Below are 26,099 nucleotides of genomic sequence, written 5' to 3' on the forward strand. Positions count from 1 at the left end.
GTATAGACCTCTCTGTGTATGGCGCTGTGCAGATGCCACCCCAGAGGGTCCATAGTCTATACAAAAGTAGGTGACGGTAAGGTGGGTGGGGGTAGAAACTCTCTAGTGCCACTGGGAGCAAATCTGATGTTAAACCATTTACACTGACCCTAGCTGCTGGCATTGTTTAAAGCAATGCACTTGTTTTCAGGAACGGCTCCCCCAGGCATTATCTGTGGAGCTTCTTTCCAATTTAGGGGTGATGATCTAAGGGGTCTGTGTCACCCGGAAAGGGCAGATTCGGTTAAATGACTAACTTGTATGTGGCTTATCCCCCTTAAAGGCCACAATACAACAAAATTAATTGACCAAAAGTATTAGTCATATACAGTAGTGGTTCCCAGCCTGTGGTCCGGGGTCACAGGGGGCCTTGTCATGGAGTCCGTGACTGCTTAGAAAATTAAATATTATTAATAGATTAATAAAGTGAATATAAATAAAGTGGCTGAATGTACAGTTGAACATTTTAACATGTACAGTAAATGTCAAGGAATTTGAAATTGGGGGCTAAAAATTCAATTTGTGTACTAAGATTGATTCATGGGAGCAGTGCGGGTGCATCAAGCAGAATATAGTATGGATGATGGTGGCTTCAGTTGAATTTTGAAAAGCTCCAACTGTCGTATTAAAATTAAAAATGTTTTCATTTATATTAGCAAATTCAATAAAATGTATTATCATTTGTGTTTGATGGGATGCTGTATTTTTGCGTATTGTTTTGCAGTTCAAATCATGGACAATATTTAGGCCAGGGTCCCTGACTTCCAATAATGACTCAGTGGGGGTCCTCGGGTTCCAGGTATGATTAACCATTGATGTATAGTATGACTAGAATCCAAAGTGGGTTATTCACAACACATAAAGATGATGCCTTAATATTGGGATGTATTATTTTTATTATTTTGTAAGTTCTTGGTGCTCCTCAAATATTATTACTGTAGTGGAGAAATAAGCGAGCTGCAACCAGCCAGCACGTTTCATCACCTGCCTGAGGCTTTCTCTAGTCTGTGTGCATATTGTTTAAGGTGAGCGAGTTATAGCAATGAACACAAATCAATATGCAGAAAAACAACAGAAATACAGAATGTATCATTTAAATACATATAATACATTCATATTTTGAACAAGGAGAAACAAAAAAAGAGGAAGAGAAAATAAATCATAATATAATGGCACAGTGTAAATAAAATTCCAGATAATTAGTGACTTTACAAAATTAGACATACAACAAACACAGGAAAAAAAAACTAGAAGATAAATTGAGTATAATAATTTGTAACCATAGCATTCCTCAAATTGTTCTAATGTTTATGCTTGTAGAAAGTATGCAAAACAAGGGGTATGTTTAGATGATGTCAGAATATGCTGTATAACTATGGGGCACTGCACACATGCAGTCACTCTTAATAATGAGATTATCTGCATGCATGTGGGGCCATAGAAAAACATGCATGCAGACCTTTTAAGAAAAGTGATTTCATGAAATAACTACGCTGCATCCAGGTGATAATGTAGTGTTGGAAGAATGTAATAAAATTCTGAAAGCTAAATGTGAAAACCATCACCAGAGGCACAGGTGTGTCAGCCTAGAGAAACAATCTTGTTATATAATTTAGTTTTTTAGGCTTAATGGAAATATTACAATTACAATTTATCCACAAGCATTGTTTTCAAGGTGAAAACAAGAGGCATCACATTAAAAATGACTCGGATTATGGGCGAGCCCCATATATGAGTAAATGAGAGACACCGCATTTACCTTATGCATATGTGGTCAAACAGTAAGAAATCTCCTTGTTTTTAAGTAGTTGTCTAGTGGCAGTCAAGTGCAAGGGATTTTATGGGCAGAAATGTTATCATTGCTAACAGTGCAAAAGATCATGTGCCTCTAAGGTCACGATGGCAGGCGGTCGTGTTGTGGCCAAGAAGAACCAGGCAAAGGGGGTGCCTCCATTTTGTAATGAGTTAATCGCTATATAATGGAACAGAATCACATTCACGGTATCAATCGCAACATGAAATTAATGTTTAGCCATGCCAGTGCTATGTCATCTTAGTAAAGTGTTCTGTATTTTCTCAGGTCACAGCGCTGCTTGTAAAGTATACAGGTGTTAGTAATATATCACAAACTACCCACAAACTATGATCTCCTCCCTAGATATTGAAGTTTCACAGCAATCTCTTTCGAGTTGCAATATTTGATTTCAGTGTTTGACTCTTTTTTAAAAGCTAGGTTAATGTTCTGACAGGGCGTTCTGCTTCTGTATATTGCCCGACCAATGCATGCATTTCCAAATAGGTGACTTCCCTAGCAGCCTGTTCATGATACCTCTGTAATAAACTGTTGGTCTCTTTAAGGTAGGTGACCTGAGCCATCACCAAGGCTCTGTTCGCCAACAATTTCATATCATGCTGTATGATTTCCAGTTGTGAATGTCTTGCTTTAAGGAAGCCTGTGTGCTTAGCAATTATTATACCTCTTATGAAGGCTTTAATTACCTCCCATAACATGTCCTGTTTGGCTTTATCGCTAAGTTTTGGTGGAAAAACTATACGATCACAGAACATAATGTGTCACAGAACACCAGTTCTAGGAAAAGTCCTGCAGGGAATCTCTGACTGGGGCAACTCAACCTAGGGCAGAATGTGCAAAGCCATTCTCACAGAGGAGTGGTCCGACAATGTCCGAGGAAGGTAAACGACCTTCATCTCCCAGGCCACAACCTCTTGTGTTACCAGCCAGTAATCTATGCGTGCCAGAGTATCGTGAGGGAGGACTAGAATGAATACTTTCATGGCTCTGCCTCCACACATCAAACAGGCATATCATCTCCATCATGTTGCAGAGTGTTGCTACACTCCATGGACTGAGATCCCCTAATCTGGGATCTGTTCGGCTCTGGTATCAGTGCTCACTTGAAATGCCTACTCCATGTCATCATCCAAATATCAGTGCAGCAAAGTATAGTAAGGATTGTATCAAAGAAGGCAGGTTAATCTACTTTCGGGGCACATGTGTTAACCAGCACTGTATTCTAATTGTTTAGTGAACCCATTAAAACTATATGGGGGCTCTATATTCTGGCTCAGCCTGAAATCAAGTAAACTGCATATCAGTATGCATACTCCCCCTGCATAGATGTTCTAAGATGAAAAGCATATATGTTGACCACAGCACCCAGCAAAATTAGCCATACATCATGGATCTAAGTAGGTTTCCTGTAGCATGGCTAAGTCAACCTTATACCTGTCCAAATATGTGAATACTTTCCTCACTTTCTTTGAATTATTTTGTCCCCTAATGTTCCAGGATATCGGTTAGTTTTCTGTTAGTGGTAGTCATGTCACCAGATGTCAGATATGCCATTGCTGCGGACTTGAGCTGTAATGTAGTTTGCTTGTGTTCACAGTGAGCTGCAGTGCATATATCATATCAAACCATTCCCTCAGCTGTTCCCCTCCCTCCAGCCACACAGTTATCCTCAACTAGCAGTGCTGGGTAACCCTTTAGAGCAATTTAGCCAACCATCTGGGCATTACAGAGACGATAAACACTAAAAGTGCATGGTGTGCCCACCAGTGTCTGTACTTCATAAATAAAGTGACTGTCTTTTTATGGTAGGCGCAGCATCAACCGCACACTTATATAGAATTCTGAAGCATCTTCCCAGCCCAAGCATCATGCTGATGTAAGTGTGTCAAGAAGCGCTTCCTCAACCATAATATTGTCTAGACAGCAACAGGACCATTTGGGGGAGTGTCCACAGCCCATTCCTTCCCAACTCCCTGCAGATTAGTCCCCGGGCCCAATTCCTCCAACATGTGACCAGGCCAGGAGGAGAGTCTGTCCAAATATGCAGGTTGTAGGCCTCAAGGACACAGAGCCAAGTCAGATGCTAAAAGCTCCACCTGGGCAGGACATCTGGCCTATGATCATGCACCAGTAGCAGGAGGTGCACTTGGCCAAGGGGGGCGGATGTGTGTACTCATCTGTATCAGCAGGTGTGCAGTGATTGGCGCCTCCGGCTCGCTGGCAGCACCTGTCACAGCTTGATCTCTAAAGCTCTCCAGAACTAATAGCCCAAGGCCCGGCACTGGCATTCACAGCCAGCTGAGGTAGTTTACGTAGTATTTCCCTCGGGTCGCTGAGGGATTACACTCCCCTTACCTCCTCATGAGTGCATTCTGCTCAGTCCCATCACCACTCCTGTAGGGAGAATGGTGAACACGGTTGCAGAGCTCCATCTTGGCTGCAATGTGACCTCGCCCTGCACAAATAGGTGTACAAAAGGGAGGAAGGGGGTTTGGTGGCAGGGCCTGGCCACAGGCCAGCAGCGGTAGTTGTATTAACTACAGTATTTATAAATTACTTTTCGTTTCTAAAAAAAACAGAGAAATTCAGCATATATATATCTAGATATATTTATATTTTATTGGCAGATGCCACTAGGTAGTTACAGTTAGGTCTGCTTTTCCATAGAATGAGCATTTTTTGGTTTGCTAATAACTTTGACCCCATTTGACGAATTGTCGTAAAAAATCCCCCAAAAAGTTAATCCACCTCAGCTCCTATCCGTCAAGTGGAAGCCGAGAAAAAAAGGGTGGGGGGCCAAAATCCCTCATGCTTTTTCCATTGAACTCTTTAAGACGGGCTCCAGCAAAAATTGCTGAACAGAATTCTGAAATTTGTCAGGAAGCTAGATTTTGGTCTGCAGTTTGTTCTTTTTGTGATTTGGTTTGAATCCATTCAGTAGTTTTTGAGAAATTAAGGGTCAAATATAATTGTATATTTTGGCAGTTGGGCTGGCAAGAACCTCGGAGGCACCAGTTTAAAGATGTAGCGTTCTGAGTGGGCCAAAGAACTTTATTTCCTTTGGGCCGTCTCGCTCCATCAGGAGTCCGGGTCCCCTGAGCTGCCAGCAACATGAGAACATTACCCCCCCACCTGATCCCAAAAAAGAAATCGGCCAAAAAATTGAGCAGTCTCACAAGACTCTTGCGTGATCAAAAAACAAATAGTGGCTAGGCCGCATTTAATTACTTTATGCCATGGGGAACCCACCCCGAAACTGTGTTTATGAATGGGAGTGGCCGCACCGCCCCCCACTGGAGCCTCAGAATGCCCAGGGGAGCCCATCCTAGGACTGATTCCTTTTACGGGATTACAGCCCGTCCTATCTGAGCCATTAATGGCCCTGTGGACCCCATCGCCCAGGGACGGCTCACATGCTATGCCCCCGGGAGCCCACCCTTGAGTCATAGTGGAGTCCTTGCCTGCAGCAGCGCGACAGGGAAGCCTGTGTTTGCTCCCACTTGGTAGGAACATTTCTAAATCTCCTGCCAAACAGGGGTAAACACCAAGTCCACTCCCAGTGGGCCAGAGCTTTGTAAATGCTCCTGCCCAATGAGAGTGGACGTTAGATCTGTTTCAGGAAAACATCTAAATATTGCTTCACCAGCAGAGAGCATCATTATAGAGCAGCATTACTAGCTGCTCCTCCTGGGCGGGAGTAATGCCGGCTCCCACTGAATGTGGGAAGCTGGCTGGGGCTGTGGGGGCCTTGGGGTTCCCCCTGTGACGGAAATCAGCCCTTGGAAGGGGGGTGGTTATGCACCCTCCTTCCCATAAAAATCGCGCCAGGCCCCGGAGGAAGAGGGACCATGTGCACTGCCTCTCCTTTATTTAAAGCAGTGGCCCTGGGGGGATGGAGACCACAGGGCCTAACTAGGTTTGGGGATGGAGACCACACAGCCGTCCTCCCCTTCATTTAAATAAGTGGCCCTTAATAAAAAAATAAAAATAAAACCTGGGTGATGGGGTCCCCACGCCAAGCGCAGTGTGGGCAGGCCAGGCGGTGGTGGCATTATGTATGATGATTAAGTATTACATTACGTTTGAAAAATGAATAAATAACTCGACATTCACTGGGAAAATAACAAAGGTTAAAGTAACATTATAGTTAGATGCGTTTGTCAGTGACAACATTGTTTTGAATTAAAACAAAAAAAAACACAGAAATTCACCAGTGATAGCTAGCAGTATTAACTATAACTTGCACCCGCATCATGCACTGCAAAGGACATATCTGATGACATGTTCTGTGACATTAGTTATAGCATCATTTATGACATCACTCATGACATCATCCAGGTTTCGTTTTCCTGCATATAGCTGTATAAATTACTATGGCATTAGAGATCTGACAGTAAGTACAAAATAGCACAGGAGAAGAACAGGCATCATTACAACCAACAGAGAAGCAATTTCCTTAGGTGTTGAAAACAAGCATTATGTGAAACATTGACCCTATAGCATGCACCTTTCAGGTACAATAGTTCTCATTAACAATCAACCATAGATATATGGGAAACACTCATTGCTATGGTGTTCAGTCTGTATACAACTGTTCATAGAAAGCCAAAATAGTGAATACCAGTTCCAGAACAAATTCCCTGCTATGGCCATATGGCCAGCTTTTATTTGTATCAAACCCCTGACACACCGAACCTACTTTAAGAAATGAAGTTAATGTCAGTAGAGAACTGAGTACTGTAAACAGTGTTTACTCTATAGAGAGAGTTCATTCTAAACCACACTGTTTGCAAACAGTAAAACTCTTATGAGAAATACACCACAGAGTATCCAAAAGAATCTACTAAGAACAGTGTACACTCTATGCAACAATTGTCAACATAGGCACTGTTTGCAAAAAGTAACCAAGATCTGAAGGTGCTAAAGATCGTACTACCTGCATACGTCATACTGTAGTTAAAACTTTACAGATAACCCATCTTGTGAAGCAAAACAAGCATGCATACATAAGTTAGTAACTGGTGCACATGTTTCTGTTTTAAGTATAAATTATCATGTTGACATGTTTCTCCCTAAGGACTCAAGGCTGCTTACAAAAGTTAGTATCTACTGTGTTCTATATTTCTCCTGTTGGAATTTTTTTCTGCAGAACCAAAAAGTTGTGTGGAGCATAATGAATTCAAGTCAGCTGTCACTTGCACACAGAATTACTCTTGAATGCAAACATTTATAATGTGTTTATTACCTCTACATAGCTCTAGTGCGTTAGGAGCATATGCGTTTTGTAAGACTTACACCCATTAGTTGGACCCAAGCTGTACAAAATTAATTAGAAAAGTAATATGGTAGTTACCTGCAACTATATAAACTGTAAAACAAACTAACACAATCATTGGATAATGTCATCAAAGATATGAGTGATATCATTTGAGATGTCACTGGTGATATTATAAATGATGTCATAGAACATGTCATGAGTGATGTCATATGTGAGGTCATAAGCACTGCATGGCGGGGATGCAAGTTATAGTTAGTGCTACTAATTATAACTAGTGAATTTCTGTGTTTTTTTTTTTGTTCAAAGCGTTAGTCAATGACAAATTCACCTAACTATACCGTTACTTAAACCTTTGTTTCTTGAGTAAAAATATATGTCTGTGCATGTGGTGCAGCCACTGAGCAAACAGTCATGTACTACCTGAGGAAGGCGGAAGCTGAAACGTTGTAGTAGAAATATATTTATGTTCTTTAGTGAGATCATCTGTTTGAGTCACTTCTTTCTTGGATATTACATTTTCTTGTGACTCATTGTATCCTTTGGGATCCAGATTTTTGCCTTGGCTGGCTGTTGTTTTCTTGTGATCCTGTATCTTCCATTGTATGTGTGTGTACATATATATATATATATATTCATATTCATGTTCGATGGCATGTGTAGCTGCAGATACACATGCTATGCATATCCCTTCCAACATCTAGTGTTGGGTTCGGAGTGTTACAAGTTGTTTTTCTTCAAAGAAGTCTTTGCAGAGTCACGGGATCCAGTGACTCCTTCTCTTGGTTTCATTGCTCATGGGCATCGACTCCATTGTTAGATTGTTTTCTTTCCGCGGTCAGATTCAGACGGGTTTCCTTTTGCTCCGAGATTTCGATTTGGAAAACCACAGAAAACCTTCTAACTCGTCGGTATTGTTTCGATTGCATTTCCCATCTAGCATCGAACCAGTAGTACAGTCGGAACCTTCAATTTTCCGCCCTTCGGGGTGCGTGTGCCCAACTTGGGTCTGTTCGGGCCTACTGCGTGGAAAGCCTGATGGATCGGACTCCATTACGATTCTGCCCTCGGTGCCACACGAAGTACACCTATACAGACCAGCACTTGGTTTGTAATTTGTGCCTTTCTCCAGACCATCGGGAGGAAGATTGTGAGGCCTGTTGATCATTTTGATCAAAGAAGACCCTCCGAGATCGCAGAGCCCGAGATTCGAAATGGCAGTGAAAAGCAGTGAACATCTCAACGTCGTGGAGGAAGAGCAGGCGCAGACAGCAGTCTCCATCCGAGACACAGACTGCGTACAAGAGTAGGAAGACGACAGACGCATCACAGCTGGCCAGCATGTGAGTATGCCTGCCCCTACACCCCTGCACAAAAAACGTTTAAAGGCCTTGGGTACACCACTGCCGGAAGGCCATGGTTCGGCCCGGAAAAAGACTATTGGCGACCATCCTTTGGGGTCGGTGCCGAAAAAGGCCATTCCTCCCTCTACTTCGGAGTTGAGTAAACCTGTTAAAGGCACCGTTTCCGACTCCAGTAAAAAAGACCATCCTTCGGAGTCAAAAATTCAGCAATTGACCTTGGAGCCGAGACCTTCGACTACCTCTTCCAGACCGAAAAAACTATACACTCCGGACCCGAAAAAATCCTCATATACAGAGGAACAAGAACTTTAAAAAAAAATTGAGGGAATCTCATAAGACGTCTGAGGAAGAGCCTAAAATTTAACCAATTATACAGGTTATGGATGAGGGACAGTCCAGCATACATATCCATAAGGAGTCAAGAAGAATTATCACTGCACCTCCTTTAAAGACAAGAGGAATTGGACTCTGTACAGCCACCAGCAAAGGTGCAAAAAACAAAAGGAGAAACCATTACCTCTCCATACTCTATGACCCTGATCCCATCCCAGATAACCCAGATATGTACCCATCAGAACCTTCTCCTCCAGAAGATACCACTGCATACACCGAAGTAATATCGAGGGCTGCAGCTTAATATTGGGTAACCTTGCATTCGGAGCCATTAGAAGAAGATTTCTTATTTAATACACTGTCTTCTACACATTCAAAGTACCAGTGTCTCCCAATGTTACCAGGCATGGTTAAACATGCAGACCAAATTTTTTGCGAGCCTGTAAAAGCTAGGATTATTACACCTAGAATTGATAAAAAAGTATAAGCCTGTACCTTCAGACCCAGATTACATTACTCACCAGGTCCCTTCTGACTCAGTGGTAGTCAGTGCAGCAAGAAAGAGGGCAAATAGTCAGTCTTCAGGAGATTCACCACCTCCTGATAAGGAGAGTCAAAAATTTGACGCAGCAGGGAAAAGAGTTGCTACACAAGCAGCAAATCAGTGGAGAATTGCAAGTTCTCAGGCACTCTTAGCCAGGTATGATAGGGCCCATTGGAATGAAATGCAGGATATTATACAGCAACTCCGAAAAGAGCACCAAAAAAGGGCACAGCAAGTAGTACAAAAGGGGCAAGCAATTAGCAAATAAGATCTGCCCTTGATGCTGCGGATACAGCTGTAAGGAGTATAAACCCTGCTGTCAATTAGAAGACATGCATGGCTACGCTCTTCTTGTTTTAAACCAGAAATTCAACAGGCAAGTACTTAATATGCCTTATGATAAAAAGTACCTCTTTGGCCCAGAAGTGGATACCACTATTGAAAAATTAAGGAAGGATTCAGATACTGCGAAAGCAATGGGCGCTTTATACACCACCCCATATAGAGGCTCCTTTCGCAGGTCACAGTTTCGAGGAGGTTTTAAGACACAATCCTCAGAGGCTTCCACCTCCCAAACAAAGCAATCACAACAAACCCAGTATCAACAAGGTGGGTTTTTGAGGATCCTATAGAGGGCAGTACTTCAGAAATAGAGGTAATTTCCAAACCTCTAAACAAACAACATCACAGCCTAATCAGTGACTTCCTTCCCTCCCTTCCACTCCACACATCTCCTGTGGTTGGAAGACTACAACAATTCCACTCTCAATGGCAAAATATCACCACAGACAACTGGGTATGATCAATTATCCAAAATGGCTATTGCCTAACTAATATCCACCCCTCCAAAGATTCCACCGCGATATCACAAGTTGTTCCCCGAACATACAGTTCTGTTACAACAATAAGTACAATCTCTTCTGTTAGAGCAAGCAATAGAATTAGTTCCACAGTCTCAACAAGGAACAGGAGTATACTCAATATACTTACTAATTTCCCAAAAAGGTGACACACACAGGCCCATGTTAGACCTCAGGCCCCTCAATCTATATATCTTGTCAGAGCATTTTCACATGGTAACTCTGCAAGATGTTATTCCACTACTGCAAAAAACAAGATTGTATGACTGCTCTAGATCTCAAGGATGCGTATTTCCAGGTACCCATCCACCCAGCTCACAGAAAATACCTCAGGTTTTTCATAGCAGGAAAACACTACCAGTTCAAAGTGTTGCCATTTGGCATAACAACAGCTTCAAGGGTGTTCACAAAGTGTGTAGCAGTAGTAGTGACATACTTAAGAAGACAACACATCCATGTCTTTCTATATCTAGACGATTGGCTCATAAAATCAAGCAATCTTACACAATGCCAAAAACATACTCGTTATGTGATAAAAACTCTGCACACAATAGGGTTCTCTATAAACTACCATAAATTACACCTTCAACCAGCACAAGTACAACCATACCTAGGTGCTATCCCAAATACTCAATTAACTCTAGCCTATCCAAATATACAAAGGATAAAAGCTTTCCAAAATTTAATACCACTCATACAGCCAAATCAACAACACACTTTAAGATTTATCATGAAGATTCTAGGAATGATGACATCTTGCATAGCCATAGTCACACATGCAAGATTAAACATGAGTTCCTTACAACAGTGCCTTGCACAACAATGGTCACAATCACACGGTCAACTTCAAGATCTAGTGTTGATGGACCGCCAAACACATTTGTCGCTTCAGTGGTGGAATCGAAGCAATTTAATGAAGGGGCGGTCGTTTCAAGACCCTGTACCTGAAACCATAATTACAACAGATGCATCAATGATTGGTTGGGGAGCTCACCTAAACAATCAGACCATTCAAGGACAATGGGATGTCAAACAGAAACAGCTACACATAACCACTTAGAATTATTAGCTGGGTTCCTTGCCCCAAAAGCATTTCAACCTCTTCTCAAACAGAAGAATGTTCTCATAAAAACAGACAAGATGACAACCATGTATTATCTCAACAAACATGGAGGGACACATTCATCTCAGCTGTCCCTTCTAGCCCAAACTATTTGGAAATTGGCAATTCACAATCAAATTCATTTACTAGCACAATACATTCCAGGGATAGACAATCAGTTGGCATATCTCCTCAGCAGAAATCACTAACAGATACACGAATGGGAGATTCACTCCCAGGTACTTCAAAAGTACTTTAAAAAATGGGGAACACCAGACATAGATTTATTCGCAACAAGCGAAAACGCAAAATGCCAAATCTTCGCATCCAGACACCCACATCCCCCATCCAAGAGCAATACTCTGTGGATCAATTGGTCAGGGATATTTGCTTACACTTTTCCTCCTCTCCCACTCCTTCCATTTCTAGTCAACCAATTGCGTCAAACGTCACTCAACATGATATTAATAGCCCCAACATGGGCACGCCAGCCTTGATACACAACACTACTAGACCTATCTGTAGTACCTCACTCCAAACTTCCAAACAGACCAGATTTGTTAACACAAAACAAAGGTCAAATCAGGCATCCAAACCCAAATGCTTTCAATCTAGCGATTTGGCTCCTGAAGTCATAGAATTTGGTCATTTAAATCTTCCATCAGAATGTACGGAAGTAATTAAACAAGCATGAAAACCTACTACTAGACAGTGCTACGCAAACAAGTGGAAAAGATTTGTCTACTATTGTCAATCTAAAACCATAGATCCACCTACGTCATCTATACAAGATATTGTATGCTATTTACTTCATTTACAGAAATCAAATTTGGCTTTTTCATCCATCAAGATACACCTTACTACAATATCTGCATACTTACAAACTATTCAACATACTTCTCTATTCAGAGTTCCTGTTATCAAAGCTTTCATGGAAGGATTTAAACGCATCATTCCACCCAGAACACCACCTGTTCCATCATGGAATTTAAATATTGTACTTACCAGACTCATGGAACCACCTTTTGAACCCATGCACTCTTACCAAATTCAATTCTTAACATGCAAGGTCGCCTTCCTTGTAGCTATTACTTTTTTAAGAAGAGTTAGTGAAATACAAACATTCACTCTTGAAGAACCTTTTTTTCCAAGTGCACAAACATAAGGTTGTACTTAAAACAAATCCAAAATGTCTACCAAAAGTAGTATCTCCTTTTCACATCAATCAAACAGTGGAATTGCCAATCTTCATTCCACAGCCGGATTGTGTGGCAGAAAGAGCTCTTCATACCCTAAATCTCAGAAGAGCTCTTATGTACTACATAGACAGAATTACAGATTTTAGGAAAACAAAGCAACTTTTTGTTGCTTTCCAACAACCACATATAGGCAATCCTATATCAAAGCAAGGTTTAGCAAGATGGATTGTTAGATGTATACAAACATGTTATATCAAATCAGAGGCAACTGCTGATCACTCCTAAGGCACATTCTACAAGAAAGAAAGGTGCATCAATGTTTTTTTTTAGGAAACATACAAATGGTTGACATATGTAAAGCAGCTACATGGTCAACTCCTCATACATTTACAAAACACTACTGTGTTGATGTGTTCTCACAGCACTCAAGCCACTGTAGTCCGAGCTGTCTTAAAAACTTTATTCCAAACAACTTTAACTCCTACAGGCTACCCACCACTTTTTGGGAGGACTAACTGCTTTGTAGTCTATGCATAGCATATGTATCTGCAGCCACACATGCCATTGAATGGAAAATGTCACTTACCCAGCGTACAGCTGTTTGTGGAATGTAATGCTGCAGATTCACGTGCACCCTCCCTCCACCCCAGAAGCCTGTAGTCGTTTAAGTTTCTAATATTTGTACATATGTATATACATTTCCATGGCTATCTCTTTATATTTCTATACTCTCACTCCTTTCTTCACTCTCTGCGGGAAAACAATCTAACAATGGAGTCGATGCCCATGCGCAATAGAACAAAGAGGAGTCACTCGATCCTGTGATTCTTTAAAGACTTCTTCGAAGAAAAACAACTGGTAACACTCAGCCCAAAACTAGATGTCAGAAGGGATATGCATAGCATGTGAATCTGCAGCACTACGTGCCACAAACAGATGTACACTGGGTAAGTGACATTTTCCATATAATTCACTTTGAAAGTAAATTAGGCCAAATAAGATATTTCGAACAAATGTACTAGAAAAGACACATTTGTACATTTAAATAAATGAGAAAAACCTGTCTTCGGCCTCGCAAATTGCATGTTACGATGCCTTTACATGGAGGGCTCTGCCAACTGTGTTTGAAAAATGAAAATAGGGGAAAGGCCATGGCATTACCATGTATGTAGATGCTATGTATCGCTGATGTTGAGTGTGCACGCCATAGCCTCTCCCCCACTCAACAATGGTAATCAATAGCAGTTTACACTCTAGCTATCTGCATGTATACTGTTTATTTATGCCATGCTCAAAATCCCCAACAATTATTTGCAACAAGTGAACTAATAAACACAAATTCACCTATTATTAATGCTGCAGTGCAAAAGTCACATTTCGTATTATTACCACAGTAGAGGAAAACTGCTTAATGCCTACCAGATTCTGTTTTAGAACCACTTTGCAGGATATTTGTGTATTTGTGGACTTTTTTTGGTTTTGTTTAGTAGACATACCTTATTTAAACCATGGTTTTCATGTTATTTCGGATTTTTTTTTTTAAAGTAGTTAAATAATGTCGTTTGTTCAAAGAAAACCATTCTCCGCACACTGTGTATCGAATGCTCTGTCCTCCCAGCACACTGTGCAGCCAGCCATGTTGCACACAGCTCTTGCCTGTGTGCACCACGGGTTGACTACGGGGCCTGCACAAAACATCTACTGTGGACAGGCAGTGTTCCGCAGCAATTTTCACAGGGTCTCCCGCCAGGCTCTCCGCCTACCATCCCACCGTGCAGCTGAACACATCTACCATGTAGTTATGAAGCCAGTGTGGATGCAGTTTTTTTTACTGTGTTTTTCTAAACTCTTTTAGCAGGTGCAACAGACTTTTGGAATAGTGCATAGCCTGTGACCAGACCCTAGGTCAGCCATGTGCCTCTGGAACAGATCTGCATGGCCTTCAACCGTGCGCAGTGTTCTATGAGCATAGAGCCTATGCACATCCTTACCCCAGACAACCCCTCATTGAACCAGTTGCATATGGCTTTTGACCTGGGACAGCATGGCCTTGCTGCTGATTGACCTGCAAATCAATGAATATGGGTTTAATGAATTGGTTTCTTCAAATTATGTGAGAAAAATTAGGGACTTTTAAATTTTGGGTACAGTGTATGCCATTCAGGCCCTCCTCGCCCTCTAATCACCAGCTCCACATCCTGCCTTAGGTCAGATGACACTCCACCTGACCTTTTATACACCTCATTCACTTTTTTGCCAAGATATAGGCTTCCTTGAATGGCATCCTTAAATTTCTTCCACAACAAAAACTTTCAATTTCTGCCGGCCTGTTAGATTAATTGGATGCTGCAATTTTCAGGGATCCCACATTGGACGGAGGGCAGAAAATCCTCCCTCTTCTGATAAAATTATTTTACAAATGTATTCTCTTCTAAAGATTTGAGTTTCTGTTGCTCAGAGGATAATCTTACGACAGTCAGTTTCTGATTAACGGTTTCAAGCTCGTCTAACATCAGTTTGTGTTGCATATTCGAACATCTACTGAACAGATTGATACCTAATCCTAGAAAAACACGTTTCTCAGTGAAGTTCTAATTAATTGCTAAGTTTGTTATTTCTCTATTGAACCGTTTTTACTTTGCAAAGAAGAGCATTTTCTAAGAGAGTTAACATTAAAAACGTAATGGTATCAAAGTTATAAACAAACAAATAATTGCTACTGCCTGGCCTAGCAATTAATAGTCCTTCTGCAAGAGACTACTGGGCCTCCACTTTAATCCCAATAGTCTGAGTACAGGCCCTGGCCTTAACCAAGCCCTGCACTTTCTTTCTTTCTCGAGGAGCTTACTGTGCTCAAACTTTATGTATGCCCAGTATATTCTGGACCTGGGGCGTGTCCTTCAGCCTGGACCTGTACCCAGCATTACCCAGCATTACTTTGCATTAAAGTTGTTTGAATTTAACCCTTGGCTTTACCCAAAAGGCTCTTATATTTGGCAGAGTCTTATACTCTACAACATCACCCAGAGCCTGGTGAGCCACAGTCGCCAACAAACTCAGCACACAGGGCTGGACCTTCGGCAAGGTGCTTTACAGTGCACCTGCACAATAACCTTTTGAGCATGGCCATTACCGTTGATGGTTTAACATCTCTATACCTTTGTAATATATGTATTTAAAAACAATGTTGTGTTAGTTATTTTTCCCTTCCTTGAAACCAGCTCCATTTTTCAAATCAGTCAAAATTGGAGTGGTAGTTTAGTGATGGATAGTGTGTACAGTATTTTACACACACCAAATAAATACACTACACTCACCAGGAACCAGCCTCAGACCCTCCACCATTTCATCTCTTTGCAAAGAACAGTCTCATTGGAGGTCTGTGTTGAACCTGTATGTTTAGAAGTGAAAGGGGCATAGAATAGTGTCACTCTTGTGGGTAACTGTGATTCTGAAGTTTTAAAAAACGCATCTGAAGGAAAAAGAAAATCAGTAGAGCCTTGTCTGTTAAAATATGATGCATCCATAATGTACTTATGCAGTTTATATTTGTGCTTTCTCTTAAATGGCGATTTGTGTAAATGTTCTCTTTCCATTAACTCAGAATATTTAACTGTACTCTCATTTTTAATGACAGGATGAACTGGATAACCTAAGAATTGGGGCCCATGCTTCAGAAACTGATTCATCTGTGAAGGATCTTTTTTCGTACAGTGGCAAGCTTGCACAAATCATGCAAGAAAAGGACAAGGAAATAGATAATCTAAATGAACAAATAACACAACTGCAGCAACATCTTGAAAATGCAACAGATAACAAAGTGCGTGTTTTTAAAATCTTTTAAAAGAACTTTTATGTTTTTGTCATTAGTTTTCAGAGACAGCATCATGTTTTGGAGTAAACAATTATTCTCTGCCATCATGTTATGGGGCTGAAGTTTAAGTCTTATATTTGCATTTCGTTTTTAAACCTTACAGCAATACTCAAGGTTTTATCCTATGCAACCTATCACTGTTTATTGTTGAAATTGCCATGTCAGTCTTATAGTTTTCCCCAAGTAAATGTGGCATGTATATTATTACTAATCTAGAAGCTATACTACCTCTCCATTATAATTGTCTTTGTTCATTCTTGCAGCAAGCTAGTTTCTCCTACTGGAGGATGTTGCATATAGTCAAAGCCTGTTTGATTATCACCGTAGCAGAAGGTGATTACTTTCTATGTATATTTATACTCAGCAGATTGTTTAACTTAAAAAATCAGAGCAGTAGAATGGATCGCTGGCATTGTAGCATTAACAGCTGGTCCTCTTAAATATTAGGCATCACCAGGGACGATCAGGAATTCCAAAACAATTCTGGCCTGTGCAGTGCTTAATTTGTAAAAGAATGAGTGCAGGTGCTCAAAAACTCTGCTCCGGTGGTGCTATTAAAAATCAGTGTGATAAATGCCAAAGCTGCATAATGTTGAATTCATCTCAGGCCTATTTTATCACTTCCAGACATTGCTGCTCCTTTTTCTCACTTTTGCAGATTCCTGCTTTCTTTTTGTGCCCGTTTTTCTGCCTTTCTCTTCCTCCTCCTTTCCTGTGTGTGTTTTTCTCTCTCTTGATCGTGGTCAATATCTGATGAGGAAAAGTAAGTGCATTACCCTAAAAATGAGTGCCGATGGGCCCCTCCAACTCAAATTAAGCACTGGGTCTGTGGTCCCTCTATACCCCAAGGTCCAGGGAAATGCCCGATAGGAACAATAACCAGTCTGAACATTCTAACTTCATGCAGATCCGAGTTGATGTACATTATGGCACCAGATTCTTACAATGTCCCACCGAGGTGTTAGGATTCAGTAATGTTAGTAGCCATTTACCACCAGTAGATGCAACAGTCTTGCAAGTGCATTAGGCTTTTTCTTGTTATACTTTATGTATTCCCACCATTCTTAAATGACCTTCAGCTTTTAAAATTTAAATCTTAGCAAATGTAATAGCTTTAAAAGACTTGTACAGCTGGAAAGTCCATTGCCTTCTGCGGGATGACCCTGATGCCTCAGTGGTAAAGTGAAAGAAACGTAATGGCTTGAATACATTTGCCCCAACAGAGTAGGCGGTTGTCCCCTGGGAGCAAAAAATAGGGAAGTTCCCAGCACTGACAGGCTTCAGTTCCCACCAGAGAAATATGGGGGCACCAGATTGGAAGCAGCAGGCAAATAGGTTGATTTCTGTGGACTATGCTTGATCTTTTGACACAGACATTCCTCCGAAGAAAGAGGAAAAGGTGGTCTCTGTTATGTGACCTTGTGGCCTAATCACAGTTCTGTGGTCTGCTGGAAAAAAGCTCTGGACCAGACCTAGATTTCAGCCTTTGGTTAAGTCCAGAGCCTCTTTGCTGGAAAGAGTGCCAGAAGAATCAATAGTCTTCTGACACTCCTTTGAACTTTGGCAGTTGTGAAGCTGAACACTGTGTGGGTGATTATGATTCCCATCCTGCCTCAGCCCTGAATTATGTCGCCAGCTTTTGGTTTAGAACGCAGTATTGGCTCCACAGAGGAGGGAGAAGGCTGGTGGATTTTTCTAGGATGACATAAGAAAGTAAGAGAGTGTGGGCAAAATAGATAAGAAGGGAAAACTATCCTAGCGGAAGGGCACAAGAGGCTGACAGCAGGTGGCAAACATTTAAATGCTGGTGAGCCTGCATTAATGCAGAGAGCTGCAGAGTTGAATGGACACTTGGAGCTGGGCAGCAAGAATCTAAGCCTATGAATGTGCTGGCCCGTAGGACTTGAGGAGTTTCCTTGCAGTATGAATGTTTGAATGCCTGGACATCCTTGATAAGGTAATAACTGGAAGAGTATGCTGTGCTTCAGGCTAAAGACAGATAGTCCGCTCTCACAGGGATCTTAAGCTCCACGACATTGAAGATTTTGAAGAATGAAGTTTTAGCAAAATAATTCTGGTAGAAGGCAGGCAAAGAGTAAAATCTAAGTAGGAGGCTATTTAATATTTTTCCAACGCTTCTCTCAGCACAGATATACAGTGAAGGTAGCTAATACTAATAAGCAGAGTTTTTGTGGTGGGGTATGGAGGCACACAACAGTAATTTTCCTGGCTAAGCTGTTAGTGGTGACTGAAGGTGGGAAATAGATCTTCTGGAACCCAAAGAGATTGTTGGCATCCTTGGAACAGTATTGGTTCCCAATGCATCCTCAAGAGGGAATCTCGTCAAGAGGGCCTACTGACACTGGAAAAGGGGACGTGGCCAGACACTTCTAAATACATTTGAAAGAATCCATCAAGGAGATATAGAAACAAACAGATCATTTTGAACAGCATATACTTACCACACCACCCATCTGACTCTGACTGAGGTCACATCTTCAGTGGTGCCCAGGGACTTTATTTTACAGAGAGGCTGCTAACAACTTGAAAATTCAAGAATGGAACAGCGCCTCGCTCTTCTCACTTGCCCTCTTTTCCCTTACGCACTCTAAAATATTTTACCATACTTCCACTCTTAATACCTGTATCCCCTCAACTAACGATGATTCCAGTTTGAGGGCTACTCGTGTTTTAAATCTTTTTTATGTATCACATACATATATCTATGTTCGATGGCATCTGTCGCTGTAGATACGCATGTTTTGCATAGCTCGCCATCTGGTGTTGGGCCGGAGTGTTACAAGTTGTTTTTCTTCGAAGAAGTCTTTTGAGTCACGGGACCGAGTGACTCCTCCTTTTGTCTCCATTGCGCATGGCCGTCGACTCCATCTTCGATTGTTTTTTTTCCGCCATCGGGTTCGAACGTGTTCCTGTCGCTCCGAGTTTCGGAACGGAAAGATAGCTAATTTCGGAAGATTTTCGTTGGTATTGTTGCGTTCGGGATCGGCGTAGTTAGATTCAACACCGCGTCTAAGATCGAAGAGCTCCGGTGCCCTTCGGGGTAATTTTTTCGATCCCCCGTCGGGGCCTGGTCGGCCCGACAGCGTGCAGAAGAACGCCGATGGAACGGACCCCGTTCCGTTTCTGTCCCAAATGCCACAATAAATACCCCTATACAGACCAACACTTGGTCTGCAACCTGTGCCTGTCACCTGAGCACAGTGAAGACACCTGCGAGGCCTGTCGTGCGTTCCGGTCCCAAAAAACTCTCCGAGACCGTCGAGCCAGAAGACTTCAGATGGCGTCCGCGCCGACAGCCCACCGGGAGTTCGAGGAACAAGAAGAGGAGGGAACCTTTTCGATCCAAGAATCGGACTCCGAAGGATTCGACGATACACAAACCGTGAGTAGGACGTCGAAAACCACTCAGAAGAAGATTTACAAGGCCCAGGGGACACCACTGCCACCAGGCCATGGCTCGACCCATAAATTCGGTGACCGACCGTCGGCACCGAAAAAGGCCCAAACAGTGCCGAGATCGTCCGACTCCGGTCGAGACACCGGCACGCAGCCTTCTCGGGACCGAGAAAGTGCTGGAGACAAGCATCGACACCGAGATACCGGTGTAGACACGGCTCGACGCCGAGACAGCGGCACTGAAGAGGATCGACGCCGAGAGGTTTCGGCCCCGAAAAAGAAAAAAGTCACCTCGGAGCCGAAAAAAGATGCAGACAGGGTTTCGGTGCCAAAACAAACTGCAACCGACCCAGTTTCAGGCTCTTATACAGAAGAGCACTCGCTAACCTCCCAAATGCAAAAGCATAGGTTTGAGGAAGAACTACACTCAACTTATGTAGACCATACGCAAAAGCGTATTTTCATACAGCAGGGGACAGGAAAAATAAGCACCCTTCCCCCTATTAGAAGAAAGAGAAGATTGGAGTTCCAAACTGAACAAACACCACAAACAAAAGTGGTGAAAAAAGTTACACCACCACCCTCTCCTCCACCTGTGATTAACGTCTCACCAGCACAAACTCCATCACATTCCCCAGCTCACACCACCATGAGCCAGGGTGACCAAGATCAAGACGCATGGGACTTATACGACGCCCCAGTGTCAGATAACAGTCCGGAGGCATACCCTACGAAGCCATCTCCACCAGAGGACAGCACTGCGTATTCTCAAGTGGTGGCTAGAGCAGCACAATTTCACAATGTAAGCCTCCACTCAGAACAGGTCGAGGATGACTTTCTATTCAACACACTCTCCTCCACCCACAGCTCCTACCAAAGCCTGCCTATGCTCCCTGGTATGCTCCGGCACGCAAAAGAAATCTTTAAGGAGCCGGTCAAAAGTAGGGCAATCACACCAAGAGTGGAAAAAAAGTATAAGGCGCCTCCTACAGACCCGGCTTTCATCACTACACAGCTGCCACCAGACTCTGTCGTTGTAGGAGCAGCTAGGAAAAGGGCCAACTCCCACACATCTGGAGATGCACCACCCCCAGATAAAGAAAGCCGCAAGTTCGATGCAGCTGGTAAGAGGGTCGCAGCACAAGCTGCAAACCAGTGGCGCATCGCTAACTCCCAGGCACTACTTGCGCGCTATGACAGAGCCCATTGGGATGAGATGCAACATCTCATTGAACATCTGCCCAAGGACCTACAAAATAGGGCAAAACAAGTGGTTGAGGAGGGACAGACCATTTCCAACAACCAAATCCGCTCCTCCATGGACGCTGCAGATACAGCTGCACGGACAATTAATACTTCTGTAACTATCAGAAGGCATGCATGGCTCCGAACGTCTGGATTTAAACCAGAGATTCAGCAAGCAGTTCTCAATATGCCTTTTAACGAAAAAGAACTGTTCGGTCCAGAAGTGGACACAGCGATTGAGAAACTCAAAAAAGACACGGACACTGCTAAAGCCATGGGCGCACTCTGCTCCCCGCAGAGCAGAGGGAATTACAGCACATTCCGTAAAACACCCTTTAGAGGGGGGTTTCGGGGTCAGAGCACACAAGCTAGCACCTCACAGGCAACACCGTCCAGTTACCAGGGACAGTACAGAGGAGGTTTTCGGGGACAATATAGAGGAGGGCAATTCCCTAGGAATAGAGGAAAATTTCAAAGCCCCAAAACCCCTACTACTAAGCAGTGACTCACATGTCACTCACCCCCTCCACACAACACCAGTGGGGGGAAGAATAAGTCATTATTACAAAGCATGGGAGGAAATCACTACAGACACTTGGGTTCTAGCAATTATCCAACATGGTTATTGCATAGAATTTCTACAATTCCCTCCAAACATACCACCAAAAGCACAAAATTTGACAAAACATCATTCCAATCTCCTGGAGATAGAAGTGCAGGCACTATTGCAAAAGAATGCAATCGAATTAGTGCCAAACACACAAATAAACACAGGAGTTTACTCACTGTACTTTCTGATACCAAAGAAGGACAAAACGCTGAGACCAATCCTAGACCTCAGAATAGTGAACACATTCATCAAATCAGACCACTTTCACATGGTCACACTACAAGAAGTATTACCATTGCTAAAACTACACGACTACATGTCAACTTTAGACCTCAAGGACGCGTATTTCCATATACCAATACACCCATCGCACAGGAAATACCTAAGGTTTGTATTCAAAGGAATACATTACCAATTCAAGGTACTGCCTTTCGGATTAACAACCGCACCAAGAGTCTTTACCAAATGTCTAGCGGTAGTCGCTGCACACATCAGAAGGCAGCAAATACATGTGTTCCCATATCTAGACGACTGGCTAATCAAGGCCCATTCGTTAATAGAGTGCTCAAATCACACAAATCAGATCATACAAACCCTCTTCAAACTAGGGTTCACCGTCAACTTCACGAAATCCAACATTCTGCCGTGCAAGGTACAACAATACCTAGGAGCCATAATAGACACAACAAAAGGAGTAGCCACTCCAAGTCCCCAAAGGATTCAAAATTTCAACACCATCATACAACGCATGTATCCAACACAAAAGATACAAGCAAAGATGATATTACAACTCCTAGGCATGATGTCTTCATGCATAGCCATTGTCCCAAACGCAAGACTGCACATGAGGCCCTTACAACAGTGCCTAGCATCACAGTGGTCTCAAGCACAGGGTCATCTTCTAGATCTGGTGTTAATAGACCGCCAAACTTACCTCTCGCTTCTGTGGTGGAACAACATAAATTTAAACAAAGGGCGGCCTTTCCAAGACCCAGTGCCACAATACGTAATAACAACAGATGCTTCCATGACAGGGTGGGGAGCACACCTCGATCAACACAGCATACAAGGACAATGGAACGTACATCAAACAAAACTGCATATAAATCACCTAGAACTTCTAGCAGTTTTTCAAGCACTAAAAGCTTTCCAACCAATAATAGTTCACAAATACATTCTCGTCAAGACAGACAACATGACAACAATGTATTATCTAAACAAGCAAGGGGGGACGCACTCCACGCAGTTAAGCCTGCTAGCACAAAAAATTTGGCGTTGGGCAATTCACAACCAAATTCGCCTAATAGCACAATTTATACCAGGGATCCAAAATCAACTCGCAGACAACCTCTCTCGAGATCACCAACAGGTCCACAAATGAGAAATTCACCCCCAAATTCTGAACACCTATTTCAAACTCTGGGGAACACCTCAAATAGACTTGTTTGCGACGAAGGAGAACGCAAAATGCCAAAACTTCGCATCCAGATACCCACACAAACAGTCCCAAGGCAATGCCCTATGGATGAACTGGTCAGGGATATTTGCTTACGCTTTTCCTCCTCTCCCTCTCCTTCCTTACCTGGTAAACAAACTCAGTCAAAACAAACTCAAACTCATATTAATAGCACCAACTTGGGCAAGGCAACCCTGGTACACAACGCTGCTAGACCTATCAGTAGTACCCTACATCAAATTGCCCAACAGGCCAGATCTGTTGACACAACACAACCAAAAGATCAGACACCCAGATCCAGCATCGCTGAATCTAGCAATCTGGCTCCTGAAATCCTAGAATTCGGGCACTTACAACTTACCCAAGAATGTATGGAAGTCATAAAGCAAGCCAGAAGGCCATCCACCAGGCACTGCTATGCAAGTAAATGGAAGAGGTTTGTTTGCTACTGCCATATTAATCAAATACAACCATTACACACAACTCCAGAACATGTAGTGGGTTACTTGCTTCACTTACAAAAATCTAACCTGGCTTTCTCTTCCATTAAAATACACCTTGCAGCAATATCTGCATACCTGCAGACTACCTATTCAACTTCCCTATATAGGATACCATTCATTAAAGCATTCATGGAGGGCCTTAGGAGAATTATACCACCAAGAACACCACCGGTTCCTTCATGGAACCTAAATGTTGTCCTAACTAGACTTATGGGTCCACCTTTTGAACCCATGCACTCCTGCGAAATACAGTTCCTAACCTGGAAGGTTGCATTTCTCATCGCCATTACTTCCCTAAGAAGAGTAAGCGAGATTCAGGCGTTTACAATACAAGAACCTTTTATACAACTACACAAGAATAAGGTCGTCCTAAGGACTAATCCTAAATTTTTGCCAAAGGTTATTTCGCCGTTCCATCTAAATCAAACAGTGGAACTTCCAGTGTTCTTTCCACAGCCAGATACCATAGCTGAAAGGGCACTACATACATTAGATGTCAAAAGAGCATTAATGTATTACATTGACAGAACAAAGAACATCAGAAAGACTAAACAACTATTTATTGCATTTCAAAAACCTCATGCAGGAAACCCAATATCAAAACAAGGTATAGCCAGATGGATAGTTAAATGCATCCAAATCTGCTACCTTAAAGCTAAACGACAGCTGCCCATTACACCAAGGGCACACTCAACCAGAAAGAAAGGTGCTACCATGGCCTTTCTAGGAAACATCCCAATGCAAGAAATATGTAAGGCAGCCACATGGTCTACGCCTCACACATTCACCAAGCACTACTGTGTAGATGTGTTATCCGCACAACAAGCCACAGTAGGTCAAGCCGTATTAAGAACATTATTTCAAACTACTTCCACTCCTACAGGCTGAGCCACCGCTTTTGGGGAGATAACTGCTTACTAGTCTATGCAAAACATGCGTATCTACAGCGACAGATGCCATCGAACTGAAAATGTCACTTACCCAGTGTACATCTGTTCGTGGCATCAGTCGCTGTAGATTCGCATGTGCCCACCCGCCTCCCCGGGAGCCTGTAGCAGTTTGGAAGTTACCTTCAACTATTTGTATATGTATCATCTCAACCTTAAATAGGTACATACTTAGTCACTCCATTGCATGGGCACTATTACTACAATTCAACTCCTACCTCACCCTCTGTGGGGAAAAACAATCGAAGATGGAGTCGACGCCCATGCGCAATGGAGACAAAAGGAGGAGTCACTCTGTCCCGTGACTCGAAAGACTTCTTCGAAGAAAAACAACTTGTAACACTCCGGCCCAACACCAGATGGCGAGCTATGCAAAACATGCGAATCTACAGCGACTGATGCCACGAACAGATGTACACTGGGTAAGTGACATTTTCATTCTTGTTCTTTGTAGAGTCTCCTAATATGAATGAGTTTCACAATTTAACTATTCGTCAGTTTTGTCCACTGTGCGGAAACATTCAATTAATGTTTTAACGGGGTATATATGAAGTAAAAAGTAAGGAAATGCAGCAGAAACAGAATCTGTTAAAAAGAAAAGTTTATGGTTCTCAAACCTCATTCCAGTCTTGAGGTCTTTCAATTTTTGCTTGGCTGGAAATTTCTCAGAACTATAGGAGGCAGGCGGCGTATCACTATATGTCTATACCATCAGGTCTGATCTTGATTACATGTTACCAGCCAGCATTAAGAAACTGAAGAAAAACAATCTGGTTTCAGCATACATCAGGGAAGTGTAAAAGATGAAGTCCTCAGCGGAATGCAGTAATCTTTAGAACCATTGTTAAAGAAGATACTCAACCTTTCCTTTTATTTTTGAAACCTTTGGTGTTGTGGCGCACAATTGAACTTAAATCCTTCAGTGTGACTCTCTCTTCCCTCCACACAATCTGCCCACTTTAAGATGTCTGCCGCAGGCCGGCTCTCATGGGAGCTCACTCTGTTACGAATCATGAGTGTGAACGCCTTGAGGTATATATCAATTGCCTAGCTAAGCTAGGTTAACTACAGTTAATCACCACACATTCCCTGTCAATCCTCTTGTCCATCAGACCCACCAGATCCACCTTCCTTACAAATAAAACATGTCTATACTCCTTGGTGTCTATACATTTTGACTCAGCCAGTGACAGACTTTATTCTGGAGGTCAGCAGTAGACTCCTCACTAGAAGACCTAAGGTGGGGCACCCCCGCCATAACTGCAGCACATGGACAGCAATCAGGTGGCAAATTCAAGCGCTGCCAATTTTTAGACAACTGGTGCTGGGTTTCCCTACCTTATACACTGAGGTGGCCCACTCTCCACCTGGTTGTTCAGGTCCCTTTGGCCCGTCCTATGCTAATATGGGAGGACATCATATTACTGGTGATCATAGTAAGAAAGGCATACCAACAGGTGTATTGGATACATTACTTGGATTTAAAGCTCCAAAACCCATGGTATGAAGTCCACTCGA

General features: G+C 42.6%; 1 protein-coding gene across 10 annotated transcripts in view; it reads left to right on the top strand.

Annotated features, from left to right (window-relative positions):
• The window catches only part of AKAP9 (A-kinase anchoring protein 9), a 969,300-nt gene that overhangs the window by 697,802 nt on the left and 245,399 nt on the right, over positions 1–26,099 (top strand). For all 10 annotated transcript variants that reach the window (XM_069211620.1, XM_069211621.1, XM_069211624.1 and 7 more), the window contains one exon: positions 16,167–16,349. In XM_069211620.1, the coding sequence (XP_069067721.1) occupies positions 16,167–16,349 (183 nt within the window). The remainder of the gene's footprint in view (positions 1–16,166; positions 16,350–26,099) is intronic.

Source organism: Pleurodeles waltl, chromosome 10 (genome assembly GCF_031143425.1).
Source record: "Pleurodeles waltl isolate 20211129_DDA chromosome 10, aPleWal1.hap1.20221129, whole genome shotgun sequence".
NCBI classification, from domain to species: Eukaryota; Metazoa; Chordata; class Amphibia; order Caudata; family Salamandridae; genus Pleurodeles; species Pleurodeles waltl.